Source organism: Tupaia chinensis, unplaced genomic scaffold, assembly GCF_000334495.1.
Source record: "Tupaia chinensis unplaced genomic scaffold, TupChi_1.0 Scaffold000549_1, whole genome shotgun sequence".
Lineage (NCBI taxonomy): Eukaryota > Metazoa > Chordata > Mammalia > Scandentia > Tupaiidae > Tupaia > Tupaia belangeri.
This window is the reverse complement of record NW_006160061.1, coordinates 1,275,493-1,295,383: the sequence shown is the minus strand read 5'-3', so window position 1 is coordinate 1,295,383 and position 19,891 is coordinate 1,275,493. Positions and strand designations below refer to the sequence as shown.

Here is a 19,891-nt window from a genome sequence, read left to right as displayed (position 1 = left end):
ATTGATGGGGGAAAAATTTTGACAAGTCGGAAAATCCAATGACTATAAGACCAACCAGATTAAAGATAAATGATTGTGAAATGTAGACCAGGTCAATGACAGCATGTGTTCTACACCTCAAGTAGGGAGCTGCTACTCTATTCCAATATTTTCTGAGTAGAAATATGGACTCAGCCAGAGCTCATTCATTCAACAAGTATTCTCTGAGCACTTCTAAGCTGATATAGTTATTGGAAAGCATTGTTATTAACATTATAACTTTACAAGATACATTCAACCCTTATATCAAACTAGAGAGGGCCAGAGAGTAGTAAAGTAACTAAACCCTCATGGGAAAGTCTTGAGTTCACCTCCTTGGGGCTCCCCTCTATACACCAGATGCATGCATTCCTGTGATCTGGCCCAGCTGACAGGCCAGGGATCAATTATGGCATAAAACCCCTGTTGGTATTAGAAATTTCAGGGTACTGTAAGAAGTGCCTTGTCTCTCTCATGTATAAGGTAAAATAAACTTTATAAACAAGACAAAACAAAACAAAAACACTACAGGCTGTTAAATGTTAGCAACAATTACAAATATAAAAACACTCTGTGAGCCAAAGTCTATTTGCTGACCAAATTTGGTTTAGAATCCCCCCTGACCTATATAATTTTTCAAGAATATAAGTGCAATGGTTACCCCTATTTCTTACTGCTGGAAAAAAGAAAAAAGAAATCTAGGAGCTGATTATAAAGATCAAGAGACACTGCTTTTATTTCTCATTATAACATGATTCTTATTCTCCAAATAAAGTCTAATAAATGCCACCATACATGGTATACATACCTGCTGCTACATCCATACTATTTACTCCTGGCTGCAAAAAGATAAATTAAAATTAGTAATAGTCGCCCTGTTTATACTATATTTCACTTAGGTTCTTTATAAAGCACAATCAATCCCTCCCATCTATGTATAATTCTCAAGCCACTGATTCAAAAGATTCTTATTAGAAGTTTCAGTGGTCTCAGTTCCCTGTGATTGCTACAAATTATAAAAGGTATTACCAATCTGGGGGAATTGAATCATTTCCATCTAGGTGTTATAGAGTTACCAGCTGTACAAAGTTTCACATCCATTTACATACAATGACATCTGAAAAATTCTGAAAGCCAAGCGCTTTTGTGTATGACGCCAAAACTCATGCCAGTGGCAAAACATGCTCTGACTAAACATGAAATTCTCTGACTTTCATTTATTCCATCACAGAATAATCCGTAAGTTTCGCTATACAATTTTTAGTGTTAGAAATTACAAGGTACTAGAGATCAGCATAATGGCTATGTCATTGGACTTAAAGTGGTTGACTGCGGATTGAGTCCCAGACCCAGTGGCTTAAACTCACACTGGGCGTGTGTTTGTGCATCAGAAAAATGGAGGAGAAGGGACTGCAGTGTGACCATCCTCCCTGCGGGGGTGATTTCTCACTTTCTGTCTCTCTGTCTCTCTCTTTCTGGCGAGCACACGCTCCCTATAGCAAAAATACCTCTCCTCCCCCCAAAAGAAATTACAGGGTACTGCTCTAGACCCCACAGAAAATCTTTATATAATATACAGTATATGCAATATTATTATCTTTCAATATTAGGAAGAATTTTGGAATGCAAAATTTGAAAGGCCTTAAGGGTTTTGGATAAGACACTGAAATTTACCAACCCAAACGAGTAGCAAGACCATCAAGTAATTAAGAAATTAAACTAATTTGAGAATCACAATCCAACAGGGATAATAAGGCTGTTCTGGATTTTCCAAGTGATTCACCAGAGTTGAAGTCTCATGAAATGTGGATTTCAAATTAATCTGATTTCTAAATCTAACAGTAAATCACATTTTATCAATTTTTAATTGGTACCCAGTAAAGTAAGTATCTGTGCTTTAAAATTAAAATGTTATTAAAACTATTCTAATGTTTTTGGCTAGTACGTTATTTTTTCAGTACTCTGGTATTCTTAAATGTATAAATAATTTAATACCTAAGGATACATTCACACTTTAATATTAATGTAAGAAAAAACAGAAATGCTTAGCATTCAGATTACACAAACTAAAAATAGTTCGGGACCAGAAGTTAGCATAATGGCTATTTCACTGGACTCCCATGTAGTGGACCGCAGTTCGAGTCTCTAACCCGGTGGGGCTTAAACTCACGCTGGGCATGTGTGCCCAAGATCCTGAGAGGAGAACAGAAAAGAAGGGATTATGGTGTGGCCATCCCCCCTGGGGGGTGATTTCTCACATTCTGTCTCTCTGTCTCTCTCTTTCTGACAAGTATACGTGCCCTATAGCAAAAACCTCTCAAAATAAATAAATAAATAAAACTAAAAAAAAAAGTTCTATGTAATTCCTGTATTGTATTACAGTAATAATGCTAACTTAAAGGCTGACATGATTGTCTATAAAGTATATATATGCAGTATTTCATAAATAAATCAATCAAATCACAGAAAAAAGTAATTTTCACAAGATTACCGGTAAGGCAGGCTGCATGGAAGCCTGAGACATATGAGACATCATCATTCCAGGCATTACTGAAGACATCATTCCAGGCATCTAAAATGAAAGTTAAAAAAGGTTACTATCTAAGAACAAAGCATTTAAGAACTGAATAATCTAAAATTTAAAACCACTGAACACTATATTATATGGGTACTATGCTTAGTAAGTGCTTGTTGAATGAATGAAGTACTTTATCAATGACTTATTTTAATGCTTAAATCATAACGTGTGTACAAATTATTTTAACAACTTTAAAAGTTTAACTATTATGTTATTTCTAGCCTCAACTTAAGAATATCAATTTTCTTTAGTTTTAAAACAACAGTCATGTTTTCCTCCATTCTTTGGGAGCTAGAATATTTAAGAAAAAAATTTTCAGGTATTTTTCCACCTTTGATTTTCAGTGTATGTACTAAATAAATTTTACAGAAATCTACTCTTTTTCAAAATTCTGTAGCAGATCAAAGGTGCTTACATTCCCAGTGACTTAAAAAAGAATACATAAAATTTTTAATCACAAGTTATCTATCTCCTCTCTCATGCAGAAAACTTAATAAAGCACATGCATAAATATTTGAAGATATTAGTTTAAAAGCTCATACTTTACCAATGAATGACATCCATATCTATAAACTAATTTTCTCTAAGCATGAATAAAAACCACGAAGATTAACATACTTTACAAAAGACAAGATCCAATGTTTGTCTATATATTAGTATAATCCTACATTGCAATTTTAACTTTAAACTGAACACCTTAAGATTCTAAGGAAGAAGGGGACAAAAAAATTACATAATAACCACAGGGTAACAGGCTATTCAATGGATTCAAATCAAAGGAATACTTTGAGACAGAAACAACAGGAAAAATGAGCATATTGGTCAATAAGAACAAATAGATTACAGCCTACTAAAAGTAGACAAGAAAATTCACGCTGAATTTTATTACTTGTGAAAGTCAACTCATGACTCAAGACAAGGCTAAAAGTACCTATTAAAATGAAGTAGCAGGGAGCTAATGGATTAAAAACAACCAATAATTTAAATATCATTTAACGATAACTTGACAGAAATTCTGACTAGAAGAATATGGTGGTCTAATTAAAATATATGGTAAAAGTAATATTTTAATAAAAAGTATGGAATTTGAAAAGGGAAGCACTAATAAGACTCCACCATCCACACTATGAATTAGAGAAATAACATATATTAAAAGAGAAAAATACATATAGCAATGAAATAAGAAAGAAGTAGGCTTACTTCCGCTCCATGTAAACACTATCCCCCTCAAACATACACACTCCTAATTGATTATGCTTTGAGCTATCACAAAGTGTAGAATTAGGTAACTGGTTATGGTAGAGAGCAACCAGAAAATGCAGTAGGCAACAGAGAACCAGACTGCTACTTACAAAGACCTACTTATAAAATCAAAAGCTAAGAACATATCCAAACCTAGAATTCTAAGATAATAAATCAAAAGTTGAAAACAAGAGAAAAATAAAAGTGATTTCTCATAAAAACCTAAAGGTATTTTTTTTTGAGAAGCTTTTGCTATAGGGCATGTACGCTCACCAGAAAGAGAGAAACAGAGAGACAGAAAGCGAGAAATCACCACCCAGGGGGGATGGCCATGACACAATCCCTTCTCCTCCATTCTCCTCTTGGGATCTTGGGCACGCACGCACACGCGCCCTGTGTGAGTTTAAGCCACCGGGTCCGGGACGCGAACCGCGGTTGACTACGTGGGAGTCCAGTGACATAGCCATTACACTAACTGCTGGTCCCAAAACCTAAAGGTATTTTTAAAAGTGGAATAAAATCTTATTAATGTAATAGAACAGTAGCAGTATACTACATAAATAAATGTAACTCAAAGTGAAATATTCTGACTGTATAAAAGACCAAATTCCAGTTAGGAAATGAAGCCACAGAAAACCTTACATATAGAAATTTACTACACCAGGTAAATGAGATTTACAGAAAATAATATTTTCATATCACTAGAGAACATATAGAATTTGAGAAAGTTCTTTGTCATTCCTCCCATACCACAAACTTCAAAACATCTTAAAATTTTCCTTTAGACTAAAATACATGGTTATAGAATGAGATTTAATGTCAGATAAAAGAGCTAATGTTCTCCCTCAGCATCTCTAAATTCTAGTTGAACTACACAAACTTATCTACAAGATTCTTAAATTATGTACAACTCAATATTCTAAAAGTAAACATGTCATTAATAATTTCAACTTAAAACTCTGCTATTATTAACAGAAAATCAAAATACAAAATAAAAATATGTAAACTTCTTTATTTCAAAATATTCTATTTCCTAAATATTCTAAGAATATGACAAATTTGGAGGCTTGAACATCATAAGAATGCATAGTTCCCACAGTCTGAATAATCTACTTGATGAGATGTTACAGTTCTCATTTCTCATTTTACAATTCCTTCTTTGAAGTATAATTCTTTCAGAGGATTTGTGCTGACTTAACATCAGTCACTTGGCAGCACCGTCAACATAAGATGATTAAATTTTCAATGTTTTTATTTTTGTTTGTTGGTTTTAATATCACACTGTTAAGAAAAAGCCAGTTTTTGCAAACCTAGAGGTTTAAATTCTGAGAAGTGATTTTTCCCTCTCTCTTTCCAATAACCAATTAAGACAGACATAGATTCAAACTTCTTTGCTGTTTTACATCACAGGCATATTTCTTGCTTGCCCTGATGTTTAGAGCCCTTTTGTGTCCAAGCTTTATCTGTACAGTCTTTTAAACTACCCAGTTTAGGTTCTTCCCTGGCTCATTTTCATTTTTTAAAGAGAGACTTTTGCTATAGGGTGTATGCACTCGCTGGAGAAACAGAGACAGAAAGTGAAAAATCACTTTCTAAGGGGGATGGCCTCGTTGCAATCCTTTCTCCTCCATTCTCTCGGGATTCTGGAACACACATGCACACATACAAGCCTGGCATGAGTTTTAAGTCGCTGGGCCTAAGACTTGACTGTGGCAGCCCAGCAATGTAACCATTACACCATCTGCTTGTGCCTGCTTCACTCTAAAATAAGTGTCTCAGATCAGCAGGTGCTAAAGTGGTCGAGGTACTGTATTTGGACATGGCCAACAGTGGTACAAGTCCCAGGCCCAGTGGCTTGAAAAATCACAAAAGGTGTGTGTGTGTGTGCATGTCCAAAATCTCAGGAAGAAGAGAATGGAAGAGAGGGGACTGTGGCGTGGCCATCTCCCGTGGGAGGGTGATTTCTCACTTTCCCTCTCGTTGTCTGTCTCTGACTCTCTCCATCAAATGCATGAGCCCTGTTGCAAAAACCTTAAAAATAATTTTTAAATATAGTAAGAGTGTCTAACTGATGACATCTTATGTTCAATAAAAATGGAGTATTTGGCTCAAAATAAATTAAAAGGAAAAATTCTTAGCTTTCCTGTTACTATAATGCCACACAGATTCCAGGAGCCACATCCGTTCCTTGAAAAAGTAACTGCCAGAGGTAGGATGCCCGTATTAGAGAAAAAGAGAAAGCACCTCCCATGGGGCACTGTCGCAATGCAACAATTTATCCCCCATTTTTCCATCAAGTCAGGATTTGTGGCACACATACATGCACACTCCAGGTTTGTTCAGGCTCCTGGGTCAGTAGTCAAACTGTGGTTGCCCATGTGCGTTCTGATTCCCTGTGCATTGTGCTATGGGGCCAGCCCAAGCTTCATCATTCTTAAGACCAAAAAGGGGTAGTTCATTTTAGTTTAATGAGAAACATTCTTTAAAATTAAAACCATGTACTGCTTTATAAATTTCTATTTAAGATGCACAGGCAAAATTATAGAATGCTACAATTAAGAATATTTATAATTTATAGTTATTAGGATTAAAGAAAGGTAATGGGGAGGAAGGAGGATATACGAATAAACTTTATTTCCTAAAATACAAAACACCTGAGTATTTTTTCCTTCTTTTTTTAAAAAATTTTTAAAAAAGTTTCTTTGCTACTGGCAACTGCACCACTGAGAGAGAAAAAGAGAGAAAAAGAGAAATAAGTTAATAAATCACCCAAGGGAGGATTAACCATGTCCAAATCACTTCTCTTCCACTACCTCTGGGGATTTAAGGCATACATGCACATGTATGTTTTCAAGATGTCCAGTCTGGGACTTCAACTAAGAACTTGGCCCTGTAGGATCTGACTGCCTTAACCACACCACCAGCTAGCCCAAAATATTTAAATTTTATAGACATGTAGAACATCTTAAAAAACAAAAATAACTGATATATTATATTTGATATATTTTATATGTAAATCCTCAATATTTTTTAATGTAGCCTATATAAACAACCTCAATGTATATTTGTATTTCCTATCTTTTTCTTTTTTTTTCTTTGCCATAGGGCGAGTACACTTACAGGAGAGCGATAGAGAGATATAATGAGAAGCAAAATGAGAAATTACCCCCCAGAGGAGATGGCCACACTGCAATCCCTTCTCCTCCATTCTTCTCTTGGGATTTTGGGCGCGCGCGCGCGCGCACACACACACACACACACACACACACACACACACCCCTAGCGTGATTTTCAAACTGCCAAGTCTGGGACTCTCACTGTGGTCAGCCATGTGGGAAACTAGCGCTTAATCACCATGCCACCTGCTGGCCCTTATTTCCTATCTTTAAAAAAAAAAAAAAAAAAAAAAAACGAATTATTTCATTTAATTTTATTTATTTGTCCATTTATTTTAACTTTACCAAACACACACACACACACACACACACACACACACACAGAGAGAGAGAGCAAGCTACTAGGTACAAGACTCAAACCATGGTCAGCAATGTCTGAGTGTCCAGCACTTTAATTACCAAATCACATGTTGGTCCACTATTCTTTTTCATGACAAAATTTATAATCAATGATCAAGATAGCCTCAGAAGAATCACCATGGCGAAGATGATTTTTTTTTTAAATAAGCCAAAACAACTAGGAGTGTCACACATTTTGTGTGACAGTCATATTGAATGTTTGGTCACTCTTAGCATTCTAGAAAGTTTCTAATGTTTGATATAAACAAGCATATTTCATTACTATGCATATTTTTTAAATGAAATGGCATGACAAAAGCAATACATGGTGTAGCAAGTAAATGATAAAAATGTAAAATAAATCAATCCAGTTTTACTATGAAATGAAACAAAACTGAGGATTTTCATATGAGTACATTACAAACTCCCTTCTTCAAAGTTATTTCTTAAAGTGTTTCCTGCTAGAAAGAAAGCAAACAACCTGACCTATCTTTTAGATAGCTTTATTAAAAAATCATTTAGGGCCAGCAGGTGGTGTGGAGGTTAAGGTAGCTGGATCCCACATAGCAAACTCTGTGGTTTGAGTCCTGGACTGGCAGCTTGAGAATCATTCTGGGTGCATGTGCATACGTGCACAAAATCTTGAGCGTAGCATAAAGGGCAAGGGATTGTGGTGTGGCCATTACCCAAGGGGGTGATTTCTCTTTCCTTCTCTGGCGAACACTCACCCCCTATGGCAAACACCTAAATATAAAATAAATAAAATAAAAATAAAAAAGAAGCAACTATCTCATATTCCACCAAATTAGATTTTGAATAAATACACAAATAAATACCAAAAAACCTTCCTTTGAATAAATGTAAAAACTGAATTTTGAAATGAAACTAAGTAGTCTTTCAACTGGAAATGAATAGAAATATCTATGTTTAAAAAGCATACACATAATAAGCCAAGTGAAATGGCTACTGAAAGGGTTAAATATTCCCCAAGTGCCTTAGGCATCAAAATGGGTTTTACTCAGTGTCTCTCTAGTGTCAGATATTTTAATTGGAAAGACCCAGCTATAATAAAACTCCCAAGTGCTTCAGCCTTTGTTTCTCCTCCTCCCCTTTTCCCCCCAAGTTAGTTGGTCCTTTCTTGACATAATCAGAGATGGCTGATCATGCATTTCTAAATTCTTCTCTCCAGACATAAAGATGGTAATAGCCATCAACAGTTGACATCAAAACTAAAGACAGATTACAGGACAGACCACAGCAGACAGATATGACATCCAGCGAGAATTCAAGGACCAACAGCTGGATCTACCTAATTACGCAACAATAGCTTTTCTTTCCTTAAGTCTCAATAAAAGCTCCTTGCCCCCACCCTTTGGGGTCCATTTGGCCCATTTCTGCCACCACAAAGTGAGTAAATTCTCTTCTAACCTTTTCTGAGTTTATGAATTCTTTCACAGTCCATGAACAAGGACACCTTAACATATCACAGAGATCACCCTAATAATTATATTCTGTAAAAATCATTTAACTTTACTTCCTTTTCATCAAAGTAATATAAATTCAAGAGTGGCATTTTTTGATATGAAACATTTAGATAAAAGGTAAACAATACTTGCACAAATTATCACATTAAATAGAACTAAGACGACTTGTACTCAAAAAATTTACTTGCTTCTCTCAAACTAGACAATTTAGAATTTGTGATGCTCTCACCTACCCTTCGGATTCTATGGTCATTAGTTCAATTAATTATATAACCATATATTGACTTTTTTTAGAGAAATTTTTTGCTATAGGGCACGTGTGCCCTCTCCAGAGAGAGAGAGTGAGATACAGAGACTGAAAGCGAGAAATCAGCCCTCAGGGGGTGGACATACCACAATCCCTTCTCCTTTTGGGATTTTGGGCACATGCGCACATGCACCTGGCATTGAGTTTTAAGCTGCCGATTCCAGGACTCAAACCAGAGTCGACTACATGAGAGTCTAGTGACATAACCATCATGACATTACACCATCTGCTCACTCCAATCTTAAATGCTATATGGAGAAAGAGCCTAGCCCAGCTACTAAGTTCACTCGGAAGCCAGACTATCAAATTCATACCCTAGCTCTACTACTTCCCAGCTATACGATCTTGGGTTAATCTATTTGATTTCTCTAGGCTTCTATTTCCTCATTAATGGGAAATTTAGAATCCATTTCACAAGATTATTATAGGGATAAAATACAGTAACACATGTAAAGCCCTTAGAACAGTGCTCAACATACAACAGGATACCTATTTTCTTATCAGTGGTCTCTTTCAATAATAAAAATATATCTTATGTTGATCCTTCCATCACCTATTCCTTATTCATCTCTCAGGCACTTCAGTTATTTAAAGGCATCTAGCTAATACTGCAAAACCATTATGTTCTATAGGAATCAATATTTGTAATAAAAAGTCAATACAAGATTAAGCATCACATTCAGTGCTAGCTCAGCACTGTATATAACTCTCTAAGCCTTCCTTTCCCATCTATAAACTGGACATCTATCTATTCAACCCACTTATCAGTCAGAGAGATCAAGTTCTCTAGGGTATGCACATAAATTGTGGTGTCTCAATTAAGTTTTATAGAATTAAAGACACTGAAACCCTAAAAAGTTGGGTCAGCCAGTTGTGTGGTGGATAAGGCAGCTCGATCCCATATGGTCAGCTTCAAGGTTTGAGTACCAGACCCAGCTGCTTGAAATATATGCTGAGTATGTGAGCTTATGTGTCCAAATTCCCAAGAAGAGAATGGAGAAGAGACTGTTACGTGGCCATCCCCACAGGGTATGGGGGAGAGGTTGCATTCTCACTTTCTCCCTCTCTGTCCCATGAGCACACGCACCCCATAGCAAAAACTAAAAAGCAACGAAACTCTCAAAAAGTCATCTAAGTCTTCTACTGGAGACAAATAAAGACAAGACTATTATTATCCACTACCCCAAGTCCTTGGAGATATATTCAGTAGCTAAATCTTTATACTTTGTCATAAGAAAGGGTCCTTCGCTATTACAAATTCATGACTAACAATACATAACAATGTAGTAAATTACTGTATTGTCAACTTTTAAAGAAGTAGTAACTTCCTTGATGCCATATGGCCTGAGACTATACAAACCCACATTTGCAAAAAACAAGTTAATGCTTATTCAATAATGAAAAGATGATTTAGTAAGTCATAGTCAGGCTGGCCCATGGCATGGTGATTATGGCAGCTAGATTCCCCACAGTTGACTTAGCAGTTAAGAAACCTAGCCTCAGTGGCTTGTGAAACACACCAACCAGTCCGTGAATGACAAAATTCCTGAGAGGGGGAGATGGAGAAGGAATTATGGTGTGACCAGTCCCCAGGAGGGAGATACTTTACTTTAAAAAAAAAAAAAAAAAATTTTTTTTTAACTTTTTATTTATCTATTTGTTTATTTATTTTGACTTGACCAGAGAGAGACAGAGTAAGAGACAGAGAGAAAGAGTGAGAAAGCAAGCTGCCAGGTCCAGGAGTCAAACCACAGTTTGCCATGTGGGAGTCCAGCATCCCTAACCACCGTGCCACCTGCTGGCCCCAAGGGGGTGAGGATCACACCCTATCATTCTCTGGCTTGCTACAGAGAGTGTATGTGCCCTCTGTCAAGTTAAAACAGTTTAAAAATTAATGGACCAGCAAATGGCGCAATGGTAATATTGCTGGACTCCCAGTCAACTGTGGTCCAAGTCCCAGACCCGGTGGCTTAAAACTCATGTTGGGTATGTGTGCGCATGCCTAAAATCCCAAGAGGAAAATGGAGAAGGGACTGTGGCATGGTCATCCCTCTGGGGGGTGATTTCTCACTTTGTCTCTCTGTTTCTCCAGCAAGCACACCCGCTCGCTATAGCAAAAAATCTCTCAAAAAAGTTTTTAAATGTAATAAATAAATAAATGTCATAGTCCAAACAAACAGAAGAATGGGACTTAATGAGTATGATTCCAGTTGTAAAGAGAATTTTATATATATTTTTTAAAAAACCCTAAATCTAAGATAAATATGAATTTTTTTTTTTTTTTAAAGTCTAAGGTAGGGACTGGATATGGGATGGTAGTAAAATGCAACACTTTGTGAGAGTGATCCACATGCAACGGTCTGAATTCACTTCCAGAGGCCTTCCTGAATACCCAGGGCTTGTGTGCCCCAGATTGGGGGCTGGCTGAAGCTGGGGTTGGATCAGTGTTAGGACTTTTTTGGGAATGCCCCTTTCTTCCTCCCTCCCTAAGGGGTTGGAAAAAAAGTCCAAGATAAAGTAAACCATATTTCAGCCTAAGATGGTCCTCACTTACATGCATATTTATAGTCCTTTAAGAGACATTAACAGCAGCAGTCAGATTTCTATTTCAAAATTTTCACTAAACACGAAAGATGCAAAAGAAACATATTTCATTTCACACCCACCAATGCAAAATACCACATCTTTAATAACTGCTAAGTACAATTAACTTTTGTTTAAAATAAATGAAAGATTATATGATTATTTGGTTAGAGAAAGAAAGCAAACAGAAGTTTCATGTCTAGATTTCCAAATATCCAGAAATATCTTGACAGTCAATCAGTTGGAAGACAAAAACACACATCTCAGACAGGAATTTCAGAAATTACTGTAAATTCCTTGAGAGCACAATACACACCATTCATATTTACATTATTACCACACCCAAGAGATATTTAAGACTAAAAGAAATATGAATGTATAGAAAAAGAAAAAAGACTAATGACAACCTCTACTTAAGAAAGTAGTCTACCTCTTCCTTACATACTTTCACAATTTAGATTTATATCCTTAGACTAAAAACAAAGGAAAAAAATTACTAGTACAGAACTATGGGCAATGCATATGTATCAAATCTTCACTATCTACCAATAATACTATTTTGTGATGACTAGAAGTCGAGCTGTCAGTATTTCTTTTGTTTTTGCTACATCCTACATACATTTGCCAGAGAAAAAGAATGAGAAATCCCCACCCCCATGAAGGGTGATGGCCATGCTGTGAATCCTTATCCTCCATTCTCCTCTTGAGATTTTGGCCACACAAACGCACATGCACCCAGCATGACTCTCAAGCTGCCAAGTCTAGGATTCAAATCAGTAAGCTCGCCATGTGAGATCCAGCACCTTAATCTTCACACCACCTACTGAACTAATACTTCTTTTTCTTCTTTTTTTAAGAAAATCTGTCAGAGGGCAAGTGCGCTGGCAAGAGAAAGAGGAAGTGAGAAAGCAACCCTCAATGGGGAATGGTCATGCTGCAATCCCTTCTCCTCCATCTTTGCATTTTACCATGCCTATGCATGTGCCTGGCATGTTTCTCAAACTACCCTATCTGGACTGAGACAGGGTGGTCAGCCATGGGGGGGCGTCCAGCTGCCTTAACCATCATATGAAAGGCTGGCTCTAAGCTATCAACATTTCTAACAAGCTCAATTAAAAGTCAACAGGTGGGGCCAGTAGGTCGCCTTGTGATTGATACACTGAATTCCCACATGGCCCACTGCAGTTCAGAGTTCTGGAACTGGAGGCTTGCTTTCTCACTTTCCCTTTTTCTCACTCTGTCTTTTTTTTCTCTGGTCAAATTAAAAATAATAATGATAAATAAAATTTTAACATTCTTAAAAAAAAGGTTAACCTGTTTAAATTTATCCTCTTTCCTACTTGATCTCACAGTTTAATGTATATATTCACTATACAAGATATTCACTTATATGTGTTAATACTAACTTGTTTTGATATTGCCCTTTTTGCCTAAAGAGCAAACTAAATGGATAAATGGTCCTAATTTAACATTTGTCACAAAATACTAATTCCATGCAGAGTGCCAGGCAAAGTAAAACAGATACCAGGTGGGACAGGGAGATTGGAGATGAGGGGTGGGGTGGTCAAATAAGACTGCAAAATATTGAGTAAAAGTCTTAAGCTTAAAAATACTTTTCCAAGGGACCAGCAGTTGGCATAATGGCTGTGTCGCTGGACTTCCATGTAGTTGACCGCAATGAGTCCCAGTTTGACCAGCGGCTTAAACTCACACCGGACTTGTGTGTGCGTGCCCAAGATCTCGAGGGGAGAATGGAGAAGGGATTGCGGCATGGCCATTCCTCCAGGGGGTGATTTCTCACTTTCTGTCTCTCGGTCTGTCTCTGTCTTTCTGGCAAGCGCACACAGCCTATAGCAAAAACCTCTCAAAAAAAAAAAAAAAAAAACACAGTTTGCCATGTGGGAGTCCAGCATCCCTAACCACCGTGCCACCTGCTGGCCCCAAGGGGGTGAGGATCACACCCTATCATTCTCTGGCTTGCTACAGAGAGTGTATGTGCCCTCTGTCAAGTTAAAACAGTTTAAAAATTAATGGACCAGCAAATGGCGCAATGGTAATATTGCTGGACTCCCAGTCAACTGTGGTCCAAGTCCCAGACCCGGTGGCTTAAAACTCATGTTGGGTATGTGTGCGCATGCCTAAAATCCCAAGAGGAAAATGGAGAAGGGACTGTGGCATGGTCATCCCTCTGGGGGGTGATTTCTCACTTTGTCTCTCTGTTTCTCCAGCAAGCACACCCGCTCGCTATAGCAAAAAATCTCTCAAAAAAGTTTTTAAATGTAATAAATAAATAAATGTCATAGTCCAAACAAACAGAAGAATGGGACTTAATGAGTATGATTCCAGTTGTAAAGAGAATTTTATATATATTTTTTAAAAAACCCTAAATCTAAGATAAATATGAATTTTTTTTTTTTTTTAAAGTCTAAGGTAGGGACTGGATATGGGATGGTAGTAAAATGCAACACTTTGTGAGAGTGATCCACATGCAACGGTCTGAATTCACTTCCAGAGGCCTTCCTGAATACCCAGGGCTTGTGTGCCCCAGATTGGGGGCTGGCTGAAGCTGGGGTTGGATCAGTGTTAGGACTTTTTTGGGAATGCCCCTTTCTTCCTCCCTCCCTAAGGGGTTGGAAAAAAAGTCCAAGATAAAGTAAACCATATTTCAGCCTAAGATGGTCCTCACTTACATGCATATTTATAGTCCTTTAAGAGACATTAACAGCAGCAGTCAGATTTCTATTTCAAAATTTTCACTAAACACGAAAGATGCAAAAGAAACATATTTCATTTCACACCCACCAATGCAAAATACCACATCTTTAATAACTGCTAAGTACAATTAACTTTTGTTTAAAATAAATGAAAGATTATATGATTATTTGGTTAGAGAAAGAAAGCAAACAGAAGTTTCATGTCTAGATTTCCAAATATCCAGAAATATCTTGACAGTCAATCAGTTGGAAGACAAAAACACACATCTCAGACAGGAATTTCAGAAATTACTGTAAATTCCTTGAGAGCACAATACACACCATTCATATTTACATTATTACCACACCCAAGAGATATTTAAGACTAAAAGAAATATGAATGTATAGAAAAAGAAAAAAGACTAATGACAACCTCTACTTAAGAAAGTAGTCTACCTCTTCCTTACATACTTTCACAATTTAGATTTATATCCTTAGACTAAAAACAAAGGAAAAAAATTACTAGTACAGAACTATGGGCAATGCATATGTATCAAATCTTCACTATCTACCAATAATACTATTTTGTGATGACTAGAAGTCGAGCTGTCAGTATTTCTTTTGTTTTTGCTACATCCTACATACATTTGCCAGAGAAAAAGAATGAGAAATCCCCACCCCCATGAAGGGTGATGGCCATGCTGTGAATCCTTATCCTCCATTCTCCTCTTGAGATTTTGGCCACACAAACGCACATGCACCCAGCATGACTCTCAAGCTGCCAAGTCTAGGATTCAAATCAGTAAGCTCGCCATGTGAGATCCAGCACCTTAATCTTCACACCACCTACTGAACTAATACTTCTTTTTCTTCTTTTTTTAAGAAAATCTGTCAGAGGGCAAGTGCGCTGGCAAGAGAAAGAGGAAGTGAGAAAGCAACCCTCAATGGGGAATGGTCATGCTGCAATCCCTTCTCCTCCATCTTTGCATTTTACCATGCCTATGCATGTGCCTGGCATGTTTCTCAAACTACCCTATCTGGACTGAGACAGGGTGGTCAGCCATGGGGGGGCGTCCAGCTGCCTTAACCATCATATGAAAGGCTGGCTCTAAGCTATCAACATTTCTAACAAGCTCAATTAAAAGTCAACAGGTGGGGCCAGTAGGTCGCCTTGTGATTGATACACTGAATTCCCACATGGCCCACTGCAGTTCAGAGTTCTGGAACTGGAGGCTTGCTTTCTCACTTTCCCTTTTTCTCACTCTGTCTTTTTTTTCTCTGGTCAAATTAAAAATAATAATGATAAATAAAATTTTAACATTCTTAAAAAAAAGGTTAACCTGTTTAAATTTATCCTCTTTCCTACTTGATCTCACAGTTTAATGTATATATTCACTATACAAGATATTCACTTATATGTGTTAATACTAACTTGTTTTGATATTGCCCTTTTTGCCTAAAGAGCAAACTAAATGGATAAATGGTCCTAATTTAACATTTGTCACAAAATACTAATTCCATGCAGAGTGCCAGGCAAAGTAAAACAGATACCAGGTGGGACAGGGAGATTGGAGATGAGGGGTGGGGTGGTCAAATAAGACTGCAAAATATTGAGTAAAAGTCTTAAGCTTAAAAATACTTTTCCAAGGGACCAGCAGTTGGCATAATGGCTGTGTCGCTGGACTTCCATGTAGTTGACCGCAATGAGTCCCAGTTTGACCAGCGGCTTAAACTCACACCGGACTTGTGTGTGCGTGCCCAAGATCTCGAGGGGAGAATGGAGAAGGGATTGCGGCATGGCCATTCCTCCAGGGGGTGATTTCTCACTTTCTGTCTCTCGGTCTGTCTCTGTCTTTCTGGCAAGCGCACACAGCCTATAGCAAAAACCTCTCAAAAAAAAAAAAAAAAAAATCCAGGGTCCAACAGGTACCACGCTGGTAAAGGTGCTCAACTCTCACACGGTTTACTGCAGTCTGAATCCCAGACCTGGTGGCCTGAAAATCAGGCCAGATGTGTATCTGTGTGTGTGTGTACATGCCCAAAACCCCAGGAAGGAAAAGGGATTGTGGCATGGCCATCCCCCACAGGGGTGACTGGGTGATTTGTCACTTTCCCGCTCTGGTGAGTGCACATGCAAAAAACAAAAACAAAAACAAAAACAAAAAAACCTTCCACAAACCAAAAAACAGAAACCAAAAAATATTTTCAAAGATGTACCAGCATCTTATAAAATATCATGCCTGTGAATCTCAAAAGGAAGAAAGAAGAGGCTATAATTTATTTTTCCAAGATGATGTGATCTACTCAGATCTCTAAATACTCCCCACAATTTATGTTTAAATGAAGTGCTACCTGAAGATAATGAAAATAAACGTATCTGTCAAAATCTAACTACATACCCAAGTCTAAAAGTTGCAGATTAGGTCTGGGTTAATGTACATTTCAAAAAGTATTTATCTGAGTATGTACAAGAGGATTTTTTTTAAAGTTCATGAAAAAATAAAATTAAAGTATGGGTTGATTGGGTCCAAACAAAAATGTTAGAAATTAAGTTTTTTTCTATAAATGCATTTTTTCTGTTAACTTTTTGAAGGCTCTGTGGAAATACATAAAAACTACATGGACTCAAAAAGGGTGAGTAAATGACATTTAAAAAAATTAATGTCTTTTTGTTACTCGCCAATGGCCAATTCAACGGTAATTGTGTAGATACCCAAACTAGAGATAACTCAGAAATAACATCAACAAATAAAAACGCTAAATTAGTCAGATAAATCTAAGAAACCAATGCAGTAGTTTTTTCTGAAGGTCTATTATCATAATTTTCTTCTGCTATATAGAAAAATCTGTGGGAAACTTAGAGATGATATATGATGTCACACAAACACATTACCCTATAACTTAAATGAAAGTATTTTAGTTTTTTTACTAGACAAAAACTATTTCATTTTACATATCTTCCATGTTTTTGTCAAACAAAAAAACAACAGTAAAGAACAAACACTAAATATAAGAATAAATGGTAACAAACAAGCTACAAGTACCCCCTAGAAACAGTCCCTTACAATAGTGACTGATTTTCTAGTTTTAACTGGAAGAAAGACCAACTCTGCATTCATTTCATTCATTCAACAAGTACTTTACTGAGCACCCATGACATGCCAAGAACCACGTTCAGCACCTATGGGATTCTTAAAAAGTACTAAACACAGCCCCTGGCCTCTAAAAGCTTACAATTATTATTAACAGTTGAAAAAACAAAGCAAGAAAAACCTCCCATCAAAAAAAAGTGCCAAAAGAAGTAAAATACTCAATTATGGGCCATATTATATTGGATTTAATATTTGAAGGGCAGGTATATGACAGCCAAGGTATTTCTGAGAATATTCTGGAGAAGGCGAAATTTGAAATAGAAGAACTTAGATAAGCAAAGGGAAGTTCATGATGATGGAGAGCTGAGGGGCAGAAGGGCAAGAAGAACAGCACCAACTTGAAGTCAGGAACTAATATGATCACTTAAGTTACCATAAAAAGACCAGCCTAGGTGCAAATTAGGGAATGTGAAGACATGCTGCTTTAAATATTGCTTGGGTAGGGCGTGGTGGTTAGGGTGCTAGACACCCACATAACTGACTACAGTCAGAGTCCCAGACCTGGCAGCTTGCCCTTTCACTACTCCCTGCCACCACCCCGCCTCTCTCTCTGTCTGTTTCTGGTGGGCATGTGAGCCCCACAGCAAATTCAGAAAGTAATAGTGATAATAAATAAAATTAAAGAAATAATTTGTTTAAAGAATTATTTTATTCAACTTTATTTCTTTTAATTTGACCAGGGAGAGGCAGAGTGAGCAAGAGAGAGAGAGTGCGAGAGTGAGAAAGCAAGTCGCCAGGTCTGGGACTCGAACCGTTGTCGGCTATGTGGGAGTCCAGCGTCCTTAACCACCACGCCACCTGCCAGCCCCAAACAAATAATTTTTGAAAAAAAAAATCTTGTTTTGTCATGTACTATGGGAGATCCTTGAAAGTTAAACTGTAGAATTTATACAGTATGTTGTAGGCAGAGAAAAACACTGTAAATTCTTGGGCAAGAGATACTAGAAATATAGGGGAGGGACAAACCTAACATAAGAAAACCAGCTCAAAAAATGTTGAGTTCCCTAGGTATGGAAGCATGATAATAGGCTCAGGATAGCACCAGGAACAGAAATAAAGATCTGTTAGAGTCTGTCTTGTGCATTATAAGAACAAGTAAACTAAACTCATTTGTAAAAAGCAATGATTCATTTATCAGTTTAATGACCAAAGAAAGCACCAAAAAAGTACCAAATAATTATGATTAAGGAGGCATTACTGAAAGCATGTTTTATTCATTTCTTTCTACATGAACCAATAAAATCTAGTATCTACTCTTATCAAATTATCTGAATTATAGACTTTTACAGTGGAACAAGACCTTAAGTTTCTTCATCTTCTCATTACAAGAGGCAAATTAAGGTTAAAAAAAAAATGCTAAAGATGAGACGGCAGGTGGGGATCTCTTGGGTAAAGACAAAACCATCTCTGATGAAGATGACGGGACTTGCATGACCTTTGCGTAGAAAGAACATCCAAGGAATAAAATGAAATTTAAGAATATATATATTTTGATTTTTTTTTAGGCCAGGGCTGTATGCATGTTAGAAGGAAATGCACGGGGCAGAGGTAGATAAAACAGCCTGTTGACGGGATAGCGTGATAGCATCTGGTTACAACTGAAATACTTTTTTCTAATTCCCTACTCTATCAGGATTCTGGGCACAAGCATGAAGCTGACAGGGCTGGGATTAAAACCCTGATTGGCTATGTGGGATTCTGCTTTCTCTGTATAGCACCTAACCATTATACTACAGGGCTGGCCCAAGATGTGAAAACATTTTAAACACAAAACATGATTTACCATAGGTATGAAGGAAAAAGACAGCTTTACACCTACTTTTATCTTAATGGAATGCATTACTGGAAATATTTCTTATCTTTCCTAGTTAATATGTATTTTTTTAAACCAGTAATCACTCCAAAAATCATTAAATTACATATAATTTAAAGTTTATACAAGTTGTAAGGTGCCTTCTGGCTATAAGATGATATGATTTTATATAAATATTAGCATGGCTTTCCCATAGTAATATACAAAAAGAAAAAAGCAAATTTAACCTATAGGATAGATAACTGAGATGAACCTGAAAGTATTATTATAAACTTCATTTGACAATTTCCAAATAATTACTATTTCTAATAGATTCAGCCTTAAATTGTAAAATTGGAATTCTGGGTTATCTCATGAATAAAAAGAAATTGTGAAGACACTACGTCTGTCTTTAAGCTAACTAACCTCTTGTACTTAAAATAGTACGACATACTCTACATTCTCATATTGTTATTCCGTCCAGTCTGCATATTATGTTACAAACAACTTTTACAATTTCTTTCCAT

General features: G+C 36.8%; 1 protein-coding gene across 1 annotated transcript in view; it reads right to left on the bottom strand.

Moving 5' to 3' along the window:
- Positions 1 to 19,891, bottom strand: part of PRPF40A (pre-mRNA processing factor 40A) — a 52,410-nt gene that overhangs the window by 28,494 nt on the left and 4,025 nt on the right. Inside the window, 2 exon segments of the mRNA XM_027775347.1 lie at positions 827 to 857; positions 2,510 to 2,590. Of these exon segments, the coding sequence (XP_027631148.1) occupies positions 827 to 857; positions 2,510 to 2,590 (112 nt within the window).